Here is a 20,113-nt window from a genome sequence, read left to right on the forward strand (position 1 = left end):
TCCAGGCTGAACAGCCTCAACTCTCTTAGCTTGTCTTCATATGAGACCTGCTCCAGCCCTCTGATCAAGGTCAATGTCAAATCTTGGTGTTCCTTCTGTGGAGTTGCTCAGCTATGGAAAATAAGGGCAAACAAAAAAAAAAACCTAAATAGAGAGCATTTATGAATGCTGTATATTTTTAATTATTTGTATTTAATGCAGCCTTCTATTCATTGCATGGACTCGTGTTTGTGTAGGAAAAAATGATTTCCATGAAGCCTCTGATGATCTGTGGAGCATGAGAACATATAGCAACTAATACTGTCTTCTGCTTTTAAATTCAGGTAGTGAAAAGTATTAGAGACTTCACATCACCTCCTTTACAGTACTGCTGTTTGGTTAGTTGTCAGTTTGGATTCCTAATCTGAGTTTGACACTGCCCTAATGATCATCTTTGTGGCTTTCTCTGGACCCCCCCCCCCCCCCCCCCCCCCCAGCAGGTCCATCTCTCTCTTGTGTTGGGCGCCTCAGAGCTGGATACAGCCATCTTCTGCAATGGTGGCCAGCAGGAGCAGGGAGGTCATTCTGCCCTATACACTGCACTGGTTAGGCCACACCTTGAGTCCTGTGTCCAGTTCTGGGACGCTCAGTTTAGGAAGGAGGTTGACTTGCTGGAAGGTGTCCAGAGAAGGGCAAGAAAGTTGGAACACAGCCCTGTGAGGAGAGGCTAAGGGAGCTGGGGTTGCTTAGCCTGGAGAAGAGGAGGCTCAGGGGTGACCTTATTGCTCTCTACAACTACCTGAAGGGGGGTTGTAAACAGGCAGATGTTGGTCTCTTCTCCCAGGCAATCAGCACCAGAACAAGAGGACATAGTCTCAAGTTGCGCCAGGGGAGGTTTAGGCTGGAGGTTAGGAGGAAGTTCTACAAAGAGAGAGTGATTGGCCATTGGAATGGGCTGCCTGGGGAGGTGGTGGAGTCACCATCATTGGAGGTGTTTAGGAGGATACTCATTAGGGTGCTTGGTTGCATGGGTTAGTTGATTAGGTGGTGTTGGATGATAGGTTGGACATGATGATCTTGAAGGTCTCTTCCAACCTGGTCTGGTCTGGTCTATTCTATTCTATTCTATTCTATTCTATTCTATTCTATTCTATTCTATTCTATTCTATTCTATTCTATTCTATTCTATTCTTGAGTGGGTGTGTGCAGAATTGTTTGATTGAAGGCGTAACCTCAACTTCTCTCTGGTTTAGTTAGGTTTATAGAGGAATAACTCCTGGAACTGGAGTCACCATCATTGGAGGTGTTCAGGAGGAGACTTGATGGGGTGCTTGGTGCCATGGGTTAGCTGTTTGGGTGGGTTGGATTGGTTGATGGGTTGGACACGATGATCTTGAAGGTCTCTTCCAACCTGGTTTGGTTTATTCTATTCTATTCTATTCTCAAACTGAGCTGTGTGTGCCACTGCTTGCCCTGCTGCACACTCCCATGTGTATTTGGTTTATTCGTGGTGTTTATTCCTATTTGGAGCAAGCTGTGTGGCTGTGTGCTTTCTATCTCACCACTGAGCACATCCCCGAGCTGGATTTCCTCCCTCTTTTTATCATCTCTTTTTTTCTTTTTTTCTTTTTTTTTTTTTTTGGTTTATTTTTTTGGTGAATCAAAACATCTGCACTAAGTGATCAAGTGATCACTTTTACTGTCGTGCTCTGAACCCTCTCCAGCCAGTCGATATCCTGGGGGTATTGGAGGCATCTGGAACAGTAAATCATTTTCAGCAAGCAACCTCTGAAGAAACCATATAGAAAAGTGATTTAGACATCTATGCTCTGTAAATGTTGCTCTTCAGGCACAGCCAAAATATCACACTGACTATTGAAATGCCAAACTCATCGCTTTTTAGTGTGTTTCTTCTGAGTGCTCTTCTGCTCTCGCTCTTCCTAGAAGGAAGTATGAGAGCACAAAGCAACTGCTCAGCTCCAGAAACCCTTGCAGCGCCCAGCTTGTGTCAAGGCAGTGACTAATGCTTAGATTCAGAGCCTGTGCAAAAAACCTCAGAAGTGTGTAAGGAGGAGTAGCTGTAGCTAAAGAGTAGCTCCAAAGAGCTATGGACCCTGCTGGAGGGGGGGTCCAGAGGAGGCTATGAAGATGATGGCCTGCAGCACCTCTCCTGTGAGGACAGGCTGGGAGAGTTGGGGATGTTCAGCCCGGAGGAGGCAAGGCTCCAGGGAGACCTTAAAGCTGTATTTCAGTATCTGAAGGGGACCTACAGGAAGGCTGGGGAGGGACTTTTAGCAGGGCTTGTAGCGATAGGGCGAGGGGCAATGGTTTGAATCTGCAGTGGGGTAGACTGAAGTTGGACATTAGAAAGATGCTTTTTATAACGAGGCCAAGGCAGCCCCCCGCAGGGCGAAGGGAGCTTCCCCGCTCCTAGCAGCCGTGGCTGCCTTCACAGCGGCTGCTGCCGGGGGTCCTGCACTGCCACATCTAGCCCAGGAACTACCCGCTCGGAGGGCCGTTCCCCTCAGGGCCCAACACACCGCCGCACACACGAGTAGCAGCACAAGCCGGCCGGCCCTCACGCGGCGGCTGGAGCCCGCCCCGAGCAGCGGCGGCGTCCAATCCCCAACCCTCTGCGAGCCCTATAGCCAATGGGAGGACTTTGAGGCGGGGTGACTGCGAGGAGGAGGGTGGGCTCTTAGCAGAGAGCAGCCAATTAGAATGAGACCATCTCCCCGCTGCTTGCTTGGATAGGCTGTGACACTGAACTGACATGAGTGGAGTACAATCAGAGGTGGGGAGGGCGGTGACCCGGCGCGGTGTTTGAATCGGCGTGGGGCGGGTCGGGACGGGTCCGATCCGATGTGTCTTGCAGCGGCTGGAGCAGAGGCCTGCATGTGCCGGTGCCTGCCGTCTGCCGGTGGGGAGTGCCTTGTGAGCCATGGACCTGAACAGGCGGATGCGGCAGAACAACAAGCGCTTTGTGCTGACCATGAGCAGCATTTTGGAGCGGGTGAGTGCGGCGCTGGGCCGTTGGGTGCGGACTGTTGGCAGGGTCTGCGGGGAAGCTCTCTGGTGCCTGCGGGTCTGTGCTGCCATGCCTCCTGTCTGCCTCAGGAACGCCTGTCCCCTGCGGTTTCTGCTGTCTGGCCTGGCTCGTTCAGGCCTGGCCGCCTCTTCGTGTCCCTCTGCCCCCCCTGCCTTAGGCACTGCTCTCTGTCCCTTTTCTCCTCGACCACCCTTAAGTCCTGTGTGTCCGTACAGACCCTTTGCTTTCTGTGCACTAATTCGCAGTAACTGGCGCTGAATTATCGTCGCCAATTATTTACTCGTGGTGTCACAGCGTCCTGTTCCTCCTAGCTGTCACTTGAGGCCTCCCAGCGTGGCACAGACTCGGCAGGTTTGTGCCTTGGCATGAGCAAGCTGGTGAGGAGCCACCTCCTCCAGTAACACCCAGGAAACTCTGATCTGTGACTGTCAATACCAAGTGACTTACTTATAATTCCAAGTCATCTTTACAGCGCCCTTAACCCCAGTTAGCTAGCATTACACCAAGTGTTTTCACTGAGACCACAGAACAAGCGAGAGACTCCCCCCACAAATCCTCACTTCAGAGCTGTTTTGTGTTACAGATGTGGCAGCCACACATCTCCATCCACAGGTGTGAGGATGTCTTCAGGGATGTCACCTCTGCTGCTCAGGGCAATCCTGTGTGCCAATAGCTAGGTGCAAAGCCTGATCCTAGAAGGTTTTTCCCATGACGAGATGGGAGATTTCCAAGTCATGAGCAGTCTGTGCTCCTTCCAGCTGCACAGGGGATTTAGGAGAAACTTACAGAACATTTTAAACCCTTCTGAAGGCCTGTTGTTCTCAGTGACAGGCTTATACCTGGAAGTGGAGCGACTTCTGTAGATGCTTAAAACATGAACACCTTCCTCAGGGATAAAGGTTTCCAGTTTGCTGGCTTCTACCTTCAGCCAAGCAAACAACACACAGATAACTGCAGTTTTGCTTTGACCAGGCTGTGAACAGAAGCAATACATCAAATGCAAGGAATGAAACATTGCTTTAATCATTTCTTCTAACTCCTAATGCTCCTTTTTACTTAGTACAATCAACCTTTTGAAGATGACTTGCTCATTTCCATGGAAACCCTCACTTATGAGACAGCTGATGGTAAGAACTTCTTGAAGCTTTAATATTTGCATGCTGCATATTTAGACTCAGTAAAGCAGGCAGATGTTGGCAGTTATGTGGCATCTAATTGCAACAGATACTGAGTTTTAGGTGTGGTGTTTTGCATATAAACTTTGATACACACAATCAAGTTCAGGTTGGATGTTAGGAACAGTTTCTCTCTCTCCTGCAACAGTGGTCAGGCTTCGAAACAGGCTGTCCAGGGGAGTGGTGGAGTCACCATCCCTGGAGGAGTTCAAGATGTGTGGAGGTGGCATGTGGTTTAAAGGCCACGGTGGTGTTAGGTTGATGGTTGGACTTGATGATCTTGGAGGTCTTTTCCAACCAAACAACTTTGTGGTGCTATGAAAAGAGAGAGGAAGGCTGTAGCTAGATGAAGCTGGTTCATAGTGTAATGTGAAAGGGCAAAAGGCAGCTGCCCAGATTTGATAATGGTTTTTATTAACTATGTAAGAAATTCTTCCTACCTATTTGTGCTTGTTGGAATGATACTTGGTGTGGGTAATGTAAAACAAAAATGCTTCTGGGGATATAAACATAAAATACACAACATTGTGGGGTTTTTTTTAGGACCAAAGCCGTGGGGGCAAGTGTCAACCAAGCAGCTCAAAGAATGGAAGAAGGAAGTATTTAAGGTATCTGATAATGCAGTCCTACTCTGCAGTCAAAATGTGGCAATAGTTATGGTTGAATCTGCTGTGTATGCAGGAGTACATTGTCATCTTGCTGTCTTCTGTAAGCAATTGGGGACAGATTGGCTCAGAGCATCAGAAGAGAGAGAATGAAATAGATAACTATTGGTTAGCACCCCTGGCAGACCTGGAAAAATCAGTCACCCTGTCTTAAAATGCTGTCTGATGGGGATATCTACTTTTGGATTACATTGGAGCATTGTCACAGAATGACAGCATGGTAGGGGTTGGAAAGGTCCTCTGGAGGTGGAGTCCAACCCCCTTGCCAGGGCAGGTTCACCTAAAGAAGGCCACAGAGGACCACGTCCCAGTGGACTTGGAATATCTCTGGAGATGGAGACTCCACCTGCTATCTGGGCAGTCTGTTCCAGTGCTCCAGCACCCTGACATTGAAGAAGTTCCCTCTCATGTTTAGATGGAACTTCTGATGTTCAACTTTCTGCCTGTTACCCTATTACCCCTTGTCCTATCACTGGGCACCACTGGAAAAAAAGACAGGTGCCCTCCTCGCCCTGCTGGGGGGATGCCCTGCTCGCCCTGCTGGGGCTTGCCCTGCTCGCCCTGCTGGGGCTTGCCCCGCTCGCCCTGCTGGGGGGGTTGCCCTGCTCGCCCTGCTGGGGGGGTTGCCCTGCTCGCCCTGCTGGGGGGGTTGCCCTGCTCGCCCTGCTGGGGGGGTTGCCCCGCTCGCCCTGCTGGGGGGGTTGCCCCGCTCACCCTGCTGGGGGGGTTGCCCTGCTCGCCCTGCTGGGGGGGTTGCCCTCCTCGCCCTGCTGGGGGGGTTGCCCTGCTCGCCCTGCTGGGGGGGTTGCCCTGCTCGCCCTGCTGGGGGTTGCCCTGCTCGCCCTGCTGGGGGGGTTGCCCTGCTCGCCCTGCTGGGGGGGTTGCCCTGCTCGCCCTGCTGGGGGGGTTGCCCCGCTCGCCCTGCTGGGGGGGTTGCCCTCCTCGCCCTGCTGGGGGGTTGCCCTCCTCGCCCTGCTGGGGGTGCCCTCCTCACCTGCTGGGTCCCCTCCTCCTGACACCCATTCTCTAAGTACTGATGAGATGCCCCCTCAGTCTGCTCTTTTCCACCCTGAACAGACCCAGTTCTCTCATTCTTGAGAGGTTACCACAACTCGACTCAGTTTATCTTGGTTCAGGTAGTCAGCTTTTCCAAAGGGCTTCCTGGTTTCATCTTTAGATTTATTTTTTATCCATGTTTGTGTGTCAGACACTGCTAGAATAATAAAAACACCTTGGCAGCCTCAGCACTGGTGGGGTCAGGCCAAACTCTATTGATGTTGTGTCCATATAAGCTGTTAAGTTTCTATTCTGAATGTTTATGTTAGACAAGCAGTCACTTCCCTGTTTCCTAAACTCCCCCATGGAATGCTCAGCAGGGCATTTCATCACAATCCCAGGGTTTCTCCCAATGACTCTTTAGAAGTTACCCTGCTCCTACTCCCTGCCTGAAAAGCTAAGTTTTGCCTTGGTGGCTAGGACAAGCTGCTCTGAAGCCCACTGAGTGAGGGGATGAGGAGTGAAAATCACTTTGGGGAAACAATGTATTTAAGAGAGATAGAGAAGGGGCTGAATTTCCTGTTCCTCTTCCACTTCTTGTCACACATTTATTCACAGAATGGTTTGAGTTGGAAGGGCCCTTGGAGATGATAACTTTACAGACTAAATCCATTAAGGACTGGAATCCTGCCTTAGCCTCTCATGTGGGCCAAAGCAGCTGTAAGCTAAGCTCTTGCAGTGATTTTTAGCAGCAATAGACTATCTTTTTACCATTTATTTGTGGCTTTTCTGAGCAGGTGACAGGAAACCTAAAGGAAACTGAATAGCCACTGAGGAGGTGCCAAACTGTGACACACCAAAGCAAACAAAGGCACCTGTGAAAGTCACTTTTACTATTCTAAGGCTAACTTTACTGTTCCAAAATTCTTCTGATGATTTCATTTTCCTCTTTCCCATGGCAGTGTAAAAGAAGAGTTCACAGGAATGCAGGTAAGAAAACTAAGTGCTGTAGATTATCTTCCTGAGTGAGTCGTGGTTGCAAAGGTCTCTTCCAACCTGGTTAATTCTATTCTGCAGCATCCCAGGCTTATGCCAAGCTCTTGAGGATGCTTACTTTTTTGTGGTTGATTTTTAGGGGGAGCCACTCCAAAACCCCATATGAGAACAGCAACAATAATAATGAATATGTAACATATTCTTTTCCAGAAGAGCCTGGATGGGGCACTTGGTGCCATGGTTTAGTTGAGCAGATGGTGCTGGGTGATAGGTTGGACTGGATGATCTCAAAGGTCTCTTCCCACCTGGTTAATTCTATTCTGTAGCAATCATGGAAAGCCTCCTTGCCAAAAGTTGTTGAAAAGCTGCAATAGAGTTTTGGGGCTCTACCTTCAGGCTTCAGCAGTAGGCTTTTTCATGTCCTTTTCAACATTTGCCACAGAAAATTTGCAGTTGCCTTCCTTTTCCACAGGTGATGGCACCTGATAAAAGGGGGAAGTTTTCTGTGGTGCTTTATGGGTTAAGAAGGCCACCTGTAACACAGTAGATCCCTGATCAGAGCTCATCTGCTCTATGTTCTGTCTGCTCTAGTTCCAGAACAGTGTTGTAGTCAGTTCTTTGGTTTAGCCCTTTGCATGTTCTCCACTTGTTTAATTTTATTTCAAAATCACTAAGTATATACAAAGGAAGAATTAATGCCTGAGAAGAGGAGGCTCAGAGGAGACCTTCTTGCTCTCTACAGCTGCCTGAAGGGAGGTTGTAGCCAGGTAGGGGGTGGTCTCTTCTCCCAGGCACCCAGCACCAGAACAAGAGGACACAGTCTCAAGCTGTGCCAGGGGAGGTTTAGGCTGGAGGTGAGGAAGAAGTTCTTCACAGCAAGAGAGATTGGCCATTGGGATGTGCTGCCCAGGGAGGTGGTGGAGTCACCATCACTGGAGGTGTTTATGAGGAGCCTGGATGAGGCCCTCAGTGCCATGATTTAGTTGATCAGATGGTGTTGGGTGATAGGTTGGACTTGATGATCTCAAAGGTCTTTTCCAACCTGGTCAATTCTATTGTATTGATCTGTGACCTATCAAAATGATTTATTTTTTTTCCCTCTCCCATGCATGCTCAGAAATGTCAAAGCAAGAGAGCAGTGATTTTGAAGATGGACATTCCACAATAAAGGACCTTCTTGCTCTCTACAGCTGCCTGGAGGGAGGTTGTAGCCAGGTGGGGGTTGATCTCTTCTCCCAGGCAGCCAGCACCAGAACAAGAGGACAGAGTCTTAAGCTGCACCAGGGCAGGTTTAGGCTGGAGGTGAGGAGAAGGTTTTTCCCAGAAAGAGAGATTGGCCATTGGAATGTGCTGCCCAGGGAGGTGGTGGAGTCTCCATCACTGGAAGTGTTTAAGAAGAGCCTGGATGAGGCACTCAGTGCCATGATTTAGTTGATCAGATGGTGTTGGGTGATAGGTTGGACTTGATGATCTCTGAGGTCTTTTCCAACCTGGTTAATTCTGTATTCTGCAAGTAGGAAATTAAGGATTGATTAAAGTAGGCAGATCAGAATCTTTACTTATACACTGGAAGACACTCTCCAGTACATACTGATAAAGATTTGCTGATTAGAATTCATCTGTCAACTGCTTTTTTTTTGCTCTTGCTGTATAATAGCCTCTCCTTGCATTATTAGTCTGACTATAGAAGGGCTGGGAAGTAAATGGTCTTCTCCAGTGAGTTGTGAGATGCCCATCAAGGCCAATTTGTGTACTGGTTTGTTAATCATGATGGTGTCCTGTGGTTATGGGTTATGGAGGATGACTGACTTAATTCAAGAGGGGATTGGACGTGGCACTCGGTGCCATGGTCTAGTCATGAGGTCTGGGGTGACAGGTTGGACTCAATGATCTTTGAGGTCTCTTCCAACCTTGGTGACACTGTGATACTGTGATTTCACCATCTCAAAAAACACCTGAGCAAGTAATGAAACCAGACAATTCTACCAAGTAGTTAATATGGCTGATGCTGCCAGACCTTAACATTCCTTTCCTGTGCTTCTAAGGAGTCTCCTGAGATCTCTGCCATGGAAACATCTGACCTAGGTGAGGTTTTCATGTGGTTTTGGTCTGCCTTTTGTTTGTCTGAACTGCTTGAAAAGAAATTGCCAATAACTTGTGCCTGGTTCCTCACTGTTCCATTGCATGTGTGTTCTATTCCTGTTCTCTGCTTTCTGAAAGGCTCTAACAAGAGGCTGAGGTACTGGTAGCTCTATGCAGTGGATCTCGCTGGGATCCCTTAGGTGTTGCGAAGGCAATGTAGAGTATGGTCACTTTTAGTAAAGAGAGAGAGGAGCAGTGAAGGCCAAAGCTTGTAAGTGACACCAGTTTTTATTAGTAGTTCCCCAAAAAATGCATAATTTTGTGGTGGCCTAGCAGGGATACTGCCCTGAGCATCCCCTAACAGGGGTACTGCATTCAGCTGCAGCAGCGAGCCTTCGGCAGTGCTTGCAACAGCTTCAGCGTCACTTTGACTCGTCTGAGAACTTTGGGGTCTTTTTGTCCTTGTATTCTGAAAGAATTATTTGGTTGGTTTGTTTGTTTGGACCTTGTATTCCTAAAGAATTGAAGTGGGAGGGAGATTGGTTTGTTGCCCTCAAGTCGTTTAGGAAGCTACAAATCATAAATCCAATCCCCTGACTCAATGGGAGTGGCAAGGTACTAAAGGAAGGCAGTTTGGGTGCAGAAAAGCTTTTCTGGAATCAAGAGTGTGTCTACAAATGTTTCTGGGTTTGGTTCAACCAAATTTGACTTCATGGTTGGCTTCAAATTGCAGATGGAGAAAATGATACCAGTGTGGCTGTTGTGAGCAGCAAGAATGAAGCCACTTTCTCCCAGGTAAGAGATTTCTGGTGTCTAATATGGATTAATTTTGTGGTTTAACAGAGGTCTTTGAACTGTTTGAATAGCTTACATGTCCCTGATGAGTTGATACAGCCAGAAGAAGACTCTAGTCTGCATCTTAATGCATATTTTAGGAAGCATAGCAAATGAGACAATTAACAACAGAGTTCAGAGGGTTGTGATCAGTGGCACACAGAGTCCAGCTGCAGGCCTGTGGCCAGTGGTGTTCCCCAGAGATCAGCACTGGCTTCAGTTTTGTTCAATATCATCAGTGACCTGAATGAGGGGACAGAGTGAACCCTCAGCCAGATTCCTGATGATACCAAACTGGGAGACCTGGCTGATATACCACAGGCTGTTTTGCCATTCAGAGAGATCTGGGCAAAGGGGAAACTTGTGAAGAACAAGTACAGAGTCCTGCATCTGGGGAGGGACAACACCAGGTACCGGTACAGGTTAGGGGTTGAGCTGCTGGAATGCAGCTCCATGCAGAAAGACCTTGGAGTCCTAGTGGGCAATGTTATCTGTGGGACAGCAATGTGCGCTGGTGGCTCAGAAGGCCAGTGGCACCCTGGGGTACATTAAGAAAAGTGTGTCCAGCTGGTCAAGGGAGGTTCTCCTTCCCCTCTACTCTGCCCTGGTGAGACCACATCTGGAATACTGTGTCCAGTTCTGGGCCCCTCAGTTCAAGACAGATGGATATCTACTGGAGAGTGTCCGACAGAGAGCTACAAGGATGATGAAGGGACTGGAAAATCTCTGCTCTGAGACCTGGGGCTCTTCAGTCTTGAGAAGAGAAGGCTGAGAGGGGATCTGTTCAAAGTGTGTAAGTTGTGCCAGGAGGGATTTAGGTTGGACATGAGGAACAACTTCTTCCACAAAAGGGTTGTCAAGCCCTGGGCCAGGCTGCCCGGGGCAGTGGTAGAGCCCTCGACCCTAGAGGGGTTGAAAAGTTGTGGAGATGTGGTGCTGAGGGACATTGTTTAGTGGTGGCCTGGCAGTGCTGGGTTAGTGGTTGAACTTGATGATCCTGTCCAGATTTGGGCTTGTGTTGAATTCTTTTACTCAGTATCCCCACCAAAACGAGGTTTCTGCAGGGATGTCCTTATCTGAACAGTACTAACTCAATCCAACTCCAAGTACTCTGTTTGAATTCATTGCTGTCAGTAACTTCTGTGCTTTAATCCTTTTGTGCTGTGTTTTGTTTCTCTTCTCAGAATCTGTTTGGGCATGATGGGAAAATTCCAGAGCTAGTCAAGGTGGATCCCATAGTGCAAGATTATGGCAGAAGAATTCCGGAGTGGATGACGGTAACTTATTTTCTGCTGTCAGAAGTTGCTAGCTGATTAATCCATCATCATCAAAGGCTGGGGAGGGACTGTTTAGAGGGGGTTGTGTTGATAGGATGAGGGGCAAAGGTTTGGAACTGGAGCAGGGTGGATTTAGGTTGGACATTGAGAGGAAGCTCTTCACAATGAGAGTGGTGAAACACTGGAACAGGCTGTCCGGGGATGTGGTTGAGACCCCATCCCTGGAGGCATTCGTGGTCAGACAGTGCAGCCCTGGGCAGCCTGGTCAGTTGGAGGTGTCCCTGCTGACTGCAGGGGGGTTGGACAAGATGACCTTTGAGGGTCCCTTCCAACCCAATGCCATCTGTGAAATAAGGTTTGGATGTTACCTTTAACATGGAAAAACTTGGGACACTGGACTGTGTGTCTTGACTTTTCTTTCCCTTTGTTTTTCAGGTAGCACCTCAGGCTTCGTCAGTAGCTCTTCCTTTGGCTTTGCCAGGCCCAGAACTGAGTGGTACAATTAAACCTGTTGAGTGTTGGTCAGACATGTTAGCTAGGAAATGTGGATTTTATTCATTTGTTTTAATAGAACTAACTATTTAATTTACTGAAAACAGCTGCAGTCCTTATCCAACAGCAAAGCTCTGCAGGTTGGGTTCTGGATGAGAAGTTGAACATGAGTTGGGTAGCAGCAAATTGTTTAGCCTGGAGAAGAGGAGGCTCAGGGGAGACCTTATTGCTGTCTACAACTCCCTGAAGGGAGGTTGTAGCCAGGTGGGGGTTGGTCTCTTCTCCCAGGCAGCCAGCACCAGAACAAGAGGACACAGTCTCAAGCTGTGCCAGGGGAGGTTTAGGTTGGATGTTAGGAAGAAATTCTTCCCAGCAAGAGAGATTGGCCATTGGGATGTGCTGCCCAGGGAGGTGGTGGAGTCACCATCACTGGAGGTGTTTAGGGAGAGACTGGGTGAGGTGCTTGGTGCCATGGTTTAGTTGATTAAATGGTGGTGGGTGATGGGTTGGACTGGATGATCTCAAAGATCTCTTCCAACCTGGTTTATTCTGTTCTATTCTTTTGTCAGGTTTATGGTTGGGTTTTGAGGTGGGTGTTGGTTTTTTGTTTGGCTTGTTGGTTGGGTTTTTTCCAATTGTTTTTCTTTTTAACTAGACAACCAGGCTGCTGTCTGCAGAAGGGAAGAGCTGTCAAATGAATGCTCCTCTTCAAGATCACTAGAGTTACAGCCTTCTAGTATCCCCATTTCACCAACTGCAATGACCATACCCAGGCATCCACCTTATCCAGGGCTGCATAACACCTCCTGTGACAGCAACTTAGAAGAGGAGCAGTCTGGAGCCGAGGAGTGCTCCTGGAGCAACCTCACTCTTGCAGACCTGTATCCAATGATGGTGGAGATCATCAAAAGGAGCATGACAAAGCACTCTCTGAAGAAACAGCTGAAATACATGTTCGGACACTTAAAAGGCAGAAGGTGGCGCTCTAGATCGTCAAGGCTCAACATCACTGTAGACAAGAGAGGGTTCAGACCTTTGAGAATGAAGCAAGCCCTGCCTAGCATATGCAGCAGTAGAAGAGAAGACATCCAGAATAAAACCTTTGAATGTGAGGACAGAGAACTTCCTGATGGCAACTGTTCCATTAGTGATTCCTCTGCTCTGGTCCCTTACTCTTGTATTGCTACAAATGGAAACAAAGGGAACTACTGTGACTCAAGTTTGGAACAGCATTTGGTATTTGGAAAAGGCCAAAATGCCTCCAAAGAGCCTCTTGACAATATTGTTAGAATGGGAGAGACCTTTCTGGTTGAAGATAAGCTGCAGACTGCCTCACTAGAGAACTCAAAATGCAAACAAAGTGAAAACCTGGCTTACAAAGGTTCCTCAGAAGGCAGTTTTGTAGCATCTGCTGCCAGTTCAGGGTCAGCAGAGGTGCATTTGGTGAGCAAGAGCAGCACTCAGCCTGCCTTGCCTTGTGAGGATGCCTCAGAGCTGTGTCCATCCCCTGACAGTTCCGATGGCAATCGCAACGCTTCTGCATGGCTCACGAGCTGTGATCCTGCAAGAGCATCAAACACTTTGCTTGTACATCCCAGACCAGCCACTCCTGAAAGAAACAGTCCTTTCCAGCGCAGGAACTCCTTTTCCTCACTGCCTCCGAAGCAGAGACTCTCAGAGACTGCCCAGAAATGTGAAGATGCATTTGAAAAGCTCTACAGTGAACTGTCTCCCAAAGGAAGCCCCAAACCTTTGACCTTGTTGGGACCTCAGTCAGATTCACAGAACCCTGAAGAGACAGGGAGATGGGTGAAGAGTAGTTTCAGTGTTGCTGTGAAGTCTGACACAGAGTTTGACAGAGCATTTGACAGGGTCTATGAGCAGCTGTGTGGTGGTCCTACCCCAAAACTGCCTGGGCTGCAGAGGGCTTTGGCTTACAGGAGATACGAAGGAATACCCATGTCTGACACTGTCAATGCTGTTGTCAGCTCCCCTGTTCGAGCTTCCTCTCAGGTCCTGGGAGTTAAAAGGCGAGGCAACTTTCAGTCCCACCACTGCTCACCAGTAAAGCGACAGAGAGATGTGCCAGAAAGTTCTTGGCCTTCCCCAAAACGGCAGCAGGCTTCTCCGGGAGGAAACATTTGTATGAGAAGAGTTGGCATGGACCTTCTGAGCACCCCCAGCAGCAGCAGCCCCAGCTTGTCTGCCAGTCCCACCTGTCAGAGCCAGCTACTTGACCTTGCTGTTTGATCAGCAGGGTGGTTTTACACCTTTGGGGGGTTGGGGGGTTTTATTTGCTGAGATCTCACTTCTATCAGGTCTCTTAATCAATCGAGTGGAGGCAGTGGTGGCAGGGCTCTGTCCCTCCGCCTGGGGGGCCTGATGGTTCCTCCTCTCTGCTTTGCCAGCCCTGTTGCCTGAGGAAGTGTTGGCTCCACCAGCTACTCTATTTTGTGAGCTCAAGTGGCCAGCAACCTGACCTAGATCAGCAATAGTGTGGACAGGGAGAACAGGGCAGTGATTGTCCCTCTGTAGTCAGCACTGCCTTGGATACACTTGGTTCAGTGTTGGGCCTCTCACTACAGGAAGGACATTGCTGGAGCATGTCCAGAGAAGGGCAGCAAAGCTGCTGGAGGGGCTGAAGAATAGGTCTGGTGAGCAACTGAGGGAACTAGGGTTGTCTAGTCTGGAGAAGAGGAGGTTAAGGGGCGACTTGGCTCTCTGCAGCTCCCTGAAAGGAGCTTGGAGTGAGGTGGGTGTCACAGATTCCCAGATAACAACTGACAGAACAAGAGGATAATGGCCTCAAGCTGCACCAAGGGAGGATTAGGTTGGACATTAGAAGAAACTTCTTCACTGAAAGGGCTCTCAAACAGTGGAACAGGCTGCAGAGAGGGGTGGTAGAATCCCCATCCATGGAGGTGTTCAAAAGCCACGGTGATGTGGTGCTGAGAGATGTGATTTAGCTCCAGACTTGGCAGAGAATGGTTGCACTTGATGATCTTAAAAGTCTTTTCCAACCAAACCAACTCCATGGCTCATGTGAGGAAGCTCACTGTCTCTAATAACCTTCCAAGTGGCTTTAGAATGCTCAGTGCAGGATTTTGTCACATTGTAATAGGCTGTGTCACTGGCCCAGCTCACTTCAAGTAGTGCACCTTGTAATTAAGGTGCTGTCTTTCTGACTTTTTAATCACCCTGTAGGTGGACAAGGCAAACCAGTTAAGCTTTACTGGGATCCACTTGACTCCTTTGACTCATTGATTCAACTATTGACTCAGGCCCTTGGCTTGCAGAATCATGGACTGGTTTGGGTTAGAAGCAGCTTTTAAAGATCATCTAGTTCCAACTCCCTTGCCCCAGGCAGGGGCACTTCCCACCTCCAGGTTGCTGAAGGCCCCATCCAAGCTGGCCAGTGATTCCTCCTGAGGCAAGCTGGGAAGTGATACATCATTATTTTCTCTCAATGTCATCTGTTGCTGCTTTCTTTTCAGCACTCTGGACTTCAGGCTTCTACAGACAAAAATTGTCTTTGTCTTCCTGGTACTTACCTGCAAGGTTAGTTTCAGAGACTTTATGAGTTAGTGCTTTAGCAATCTTCTGAGGATAAATCTGCAGATCTCAACAGACCACTGTCAAGGTGACAGCTCTTCTTCCTCACTAATAATTTGGTACATTTAAGTGTTCCTTTAATTTACACCTAATTGCTTTCCTGAACTGCATGTACTAATTAAGCTACTCAAGCTGCCTTGCTTTCCTTTAAATAATTAGGAATTTTCCTACTGAAGTGTTGCCTCTCATCTGTAGGCTTTCTCTTTCTTTAAGTTTGCTCTTGCTGCTCTTTTCTGTGTTTAAATGTTCAGCAGGAATCCAGAGATTGCTAATCCTGCACTTCAATAAGCCAAAGCTTTTGCTGGGATTCTTCAGCTTCCTCTAAACCTGCAGTTGAGTTGTATAGCTACTGTGACTTAGAATCATAGAATGCTTTGGGTTAGAAGGGACCTTAAAGATCATCTAGTTCCAAACCCCATGAAGTGGGCAGGGACCCCTTCCACTAGACCAGGTTGCTCAAGGCCTCATCCAACCTGGCATGGAGCAGCCTCCAGGGAGAGGGCATCCACATCCTTCCTGGGCAGCCTGCTCCAGTGTCTCACCACCCCCAGAGTGAAGAAACAGCCTGACTTGCTTAGCTGACTTGGGTTCATGATCAGGATAAAAAGGGCTTTTGCCAATTCAGGACAGTAGAGTTTTCTTTAAAAAAACCAAACCAACCTCAAACCAAACTAAATTAGTTTCAGATTTTAGATGTTGGTCTTTCCATTTCATTCTAAATGCATGTTTTGGAGTAAAAGTCCTACTTGACCTTTAAAAGGCAGCTGAAGTGCAATTCAGGAGCCTCTTTTTGCTTTTGTAGATTGCTTCCTTCCAGGCCCCAGCATTGTTGGGGGGGGTTCTTGGCTTGGTTTTTATTCTAAGCAACATCACCAGTTTTATTTTCCCTTTCTTTTCTTTTATGAGGATAACTAACAGATAAATACTGAAGAGGATGACTTGAAACATTTTGAGTCCTGTGTCCAGTTCTGGACCCCTCCATTTAAGAAGGACATTGAGACACTTGAACTTGACCAGAGAAGGGCAACGAGGCTGGGGAGGGATCTGGAGCACAGCCCTGTGAGGAGAGGCTGAGGGAGCTGGGGTTGTTTTGCCTGGAGAAGAGGAGGCTTAGGGGTGACCTTACTGCTCTCTACAACTACCTGAAGGGAGGTTGTAGCCAGGAGGAGGTTGGTCTCTTCTCCCAGGCAACCAGCACCAGAACAAGAGTCTCAAGCTGTGCCAGGGGAAGTTTAGGCTGGAGGTGAGGAGAAAGTTCTTCCCAGAGAGAGTTGTTAACCATTGGAATGTGCTGCCCAGGGAGGTGGTGGAGTCACCGTCCCTGGAGGTGTTCAAGAGGGGATTGGACGTGGCATGTGAAGCCATGGTTTAGTCATGAGGTGTTGGGTGACAGGTTGGACTTGATGATCTCTAGGTCTTTTCCCACCTTGCTGATTCTATGATTCTGTTTTGGAGAACCCTAGCTTACACTTCCATATGTTCAGTGTATAAAATGTATTTGAACTAAGTTTCACCAGAAATGAGGTGCATTGCAGAAGGAAATTTGCTCACTGAAGTATGCCAGTGAAATATTGCTGATGTTAAGAGGCTAATATGTCAACAACAACATAATGTTGTGTCCAAGCTGCCCAGCATTGCTCCTGCCCTTTTCTTACTCTTTATGTTGTTGTTGTTTGGTTTGTTTTGCTTTTATCACCAGAATCTGGGGTTTCAGGTGCCCACTCTACAAAGAAGTGTTACCAATTGTCCCAAAAGCGAGGAAGAGGCTCTCTGAAGGTAAGTGCCTGATGGGAACAGAAAGGTCACAAGAAATAACTAGTAAAGGTATGCAGGGTGTTGCTTACATGCATGCTTCTAGCATAAAACCAGCATGGAGGCTTGGGAGAGCTCAAGGTAATCCAACCTGCAGATCTGAAGAGTGTAACCAGCAGGGCAAGGGAGGTTCTCCTGCCCCTCTGCTCTGCCCTGGTAAGACCACATCTGGAGTATTGTGTCCAGTTCTGGGCTCCCCAGTTCAAGAGGGACAGGAAGGTGCTGGAGAGAGTCCAACAGACACTATGAGGATGATGAAAGGACTGCAACATCTGTCTGATGAGGAAAGGCTGAGAGGCCTGGGGCTGTTTAGGCTGGAGAAGAGAAGGCTGAGAGAGGCTCTGCCATTCTGTTAGACTTGGCAGATCAAACCAAAAGAGATTAAAGGAGATGCTAACAAGTGATGCCTTTTATTCAGCAATATGCAAAGAAAGAATTCTGTTCTCACTTGTGTCTTTTAACTTTTAGCTCTTGGTGAGCTAAAAGATTCAAAGATTGCATCTCACAGTTTGATATTTCATAGAAACATTTAGGTTGGAAAAGAACTTCAAGATCATTGAGCCCAGGTGGGAGCTGGCATCTTCTCCCCGGTATCAGGTGATAGAATGAGAAGAAATGGCCTCAAGCTGTGCCAGGGGAGGGTTAGGTTAGGTATTAGTAAAACTTTCTGTCCTGAAAGAGTGGTGAGGCATTGGAACAGGCTGTCCAGGGGAGCTGGTGGATTGACTATCCCTGGAGGTGCTCAAGAAGCACGTGCACATAGCCCTGTGGAACATGGTTTGGTGGCCATGGTGGTGTTAGGTTGATGGTTGGGCTCCATGATCTTGGAGGCCTTTTCCCACCTGAACAATTCTATGGTTTACCCTGCTCTGTCAGGTCCACCACTAAGCCATATCCCCAAGCTCTAGATCTACACATCCTCCAGGGACATGTCTCAGTAATGCTGATAAACTGTTTAAACATTGGAATGGCAGAGGATGGAAAGGTTGCTCTCCAGGGAAGTTTGTTCTCCTGGGAATGCAGACAAGGAGCCTTGCTGCTGTTCACAGTCCAGGTGTTCAGATCCCTTGCCTTGCTGGTTTAGTTTCAGAGACTCACAGGTCACCAAGTTTCATTCTGTTGTTCCTGGGCATTTCAGCAAGCCTATGTTTGTGTGATTTAACTTTGTCTAAACAAACCTTTTCTTCAGAGTATCCAGAAAAGTAATCTACGTGGATGGAGAAGCCCAAAAGCCTGGCAAACCCCTGGACAACCTCCTGGTCAAAACTCACTGAGGAAGCACTCATGGGCTGCCTCTAATAAAAATCCTCAAGAACTGGCCCATCCTTTCTGGCAGGGCACTTCCTTGTGAGATACTGCAGGCAGTGTGGCTTCCTTTCCTGAGTCTTTGTACTTCACAGTGTTTATAAGCACAGAGGGTTATCTCTATTATCTCTTTCTAAGCTTTTATCCTTTCAGTAATAAGTAACAAGCCCTTCTGTTGAATTCCTGCCTTTTCACACCTTATAGATGTACTTTTACTAACAGAGAGGGGGGAGAGGGGGGAAAACCCCTCAGGCCTGCCTGATCCAAATGTAGTGGTATTGTCATATGCCTCACTGTGTGTCATTTTAAAGTGCTATTTCCCAACTGATTCCCTGAAGTTGATTGTTCAATAAAATTTGACAGTTTTTAGTGGATTTGCTCCATCTATAGCCAAGAGAATTCTATCTGCAAAGAAAAAATACCTGTTCTAAAGAATCTATCTAAGAGAACTCTGTATCTGCAAATCAATTTGTGTCCTAAATAAAAGCCTGCTTTGAACAACTGCTGGCTTTCAATGCTTTGTTTCAGCTCTGGGAATTCCCAGGGGTCTGTGTTCATACAGGAAATCCATGAGACTGATGTCTCAGAGTCCCACATCTGTTCATTGCTGTGGGTTTTTTCCCTGGGTAAGGAGGTGGTTTTGGCAAGGAGTGTTGTCAAATGCAGTCAGTTTCATCAGCGTTGGGAGCTCCAGGGAAAACAACAAATAGCTTTTCCTTTTGGCTTTACTTCATTTCTGGGCACACAGGGATTCCTAGATTCACAGGGTGGTTGGGGTTGGAAAGGATTTGTATGTTTTGGGGTTGTTTTATGTGTCCACTCAGACATGTTACAGTATCACCAAGGTTGGAAGAGACCTCAAAGATCATCAAGTCCAACCTGTCACCGCAGACCTCATGACTAGACCATGGCACCAAGTGCCACATCCAATCCCCTCTTGTTCCTGTGTGATGTACTCTAGGTGATCCTGCTGTGGCAGGGCAGTTGGACTAGATGATCTCTTCCAATCCCTGAAGTTCTGTGATTCTATACCTCATGCTTAGTATGTTTCCTTCAACTACATTTTGTCTTTATGGCTCATTTTCCTTCCTGCTTCAGACATGGATGAACTGTAGGGAATATGCTTCACAAGCTACCTTCCCCTTGGATTGGTTGAGGTATTTATTTCCCAGTATTTCTTGATACCCCAGAGATGTAGATAGTCAGAGATGATTACTGGTATTTCTGTTCTCAAGGTAAACTGGATTTGGGGGTTGGATAAGTTTCTGACTCTAGATAAGACTCCTACACCACAAGCTGAATGCAGGCAAGAGGGTAAGCCTGTGTAAACAAGAGAGCAAAAGTTTGTTATCTCAATGGAAATCAGAAGAAGGTTAGGAGGCAGTCCTTGGAAACCCTTAGGTGGTTGGAAGATGATTTTATCCCAGTGCCACTTTTTTGGTGTTAGCAGCAGGAAACAAAAACCAAAGTGAAACTGACACAAGTATGGCCAAGTTGAATGAGGCTTGGAGCAACCTGGTCTAGTGGAGGGTGTCCCTGCTCCCAGCAGAGGGGTTGGAACTGGATGATATTAAAGATCCCTTCCACTCCAAAAGTTTTGTTCTATCACTATGAATATCCACTCTTCATTTGTCCCACCTCTGGGTGAGTTTGCTTCTGCTTTTAGAAGAGGGGTTGGCTCTTTGAGCTCTGGGGTTTTTCTTTGCTTCATTTCTCATAGCTGCTTTTCAGATGCATGTGCACACAAGGCCAGGTTGGATGGGGCCCTGAGCAAACTGGTCCTAGTGGAAGCTGTCCCTGCCAGTGCCAGGGGGTTGGAGCTAGATGATCTTTAAGGTC

General features: G+C 47.8%; 1 protein-coding gene across 1 annotated transcript; it reads left to right on the forward strand.

The window, feature by feature from the left end:
• The first annotated feature begins 2,841 nt into the window (after positions 1-2,841).
• Positions 2,842-18,767, forward strand: LOC137456870 (uncharacterized). The gene is made up of 13 exons (XM_068168550.1): positions 2,842-2,992; positions 4,089-4,155; positions 4,747-4,811; positions 6,827-6,854; positions 7,978-8,246; positions 8,906-8,945; positions 9,676-9,737; positions 10,961-11,053; positions 11,489-11,549; positions 12,201-13,558; positions 15,040-15,103; positions 16,857-16,933; positions 18,159-18,767. The coding sequence occupies exons 1-13, from the start codon at positions 2,921-2,923 to the stop codon at positions 18,318-18,320; spliced, it is 2,418 nt and encodes an 805-aa protein (XP_068024651.1). The 5' UTR covers positions 2,842-2,920; the 3' UTR covers positions 18,321-18,767.
• The last annotated feature ends 1,346 nt before the right edge of the window (positions 18,768-20,113 follow it).

The sequence above is a fragment of the Melanerpes formicivorus genome, unplaced genomic scaffold (genome assembly GCF_026170545.1).
Source record: "Melanerpes formicivorus ecotype bairdi unplaced genomic scaffold, bMelFor1.0.p_v2 SCAF_141, whole genome shotgun sequence".
Lineage (NCBI taxonomy): Eukaryota > Metazoa > Chordata > Aves > Piciformes > Picidae > Melanerpes > Melanerpes formicivorus.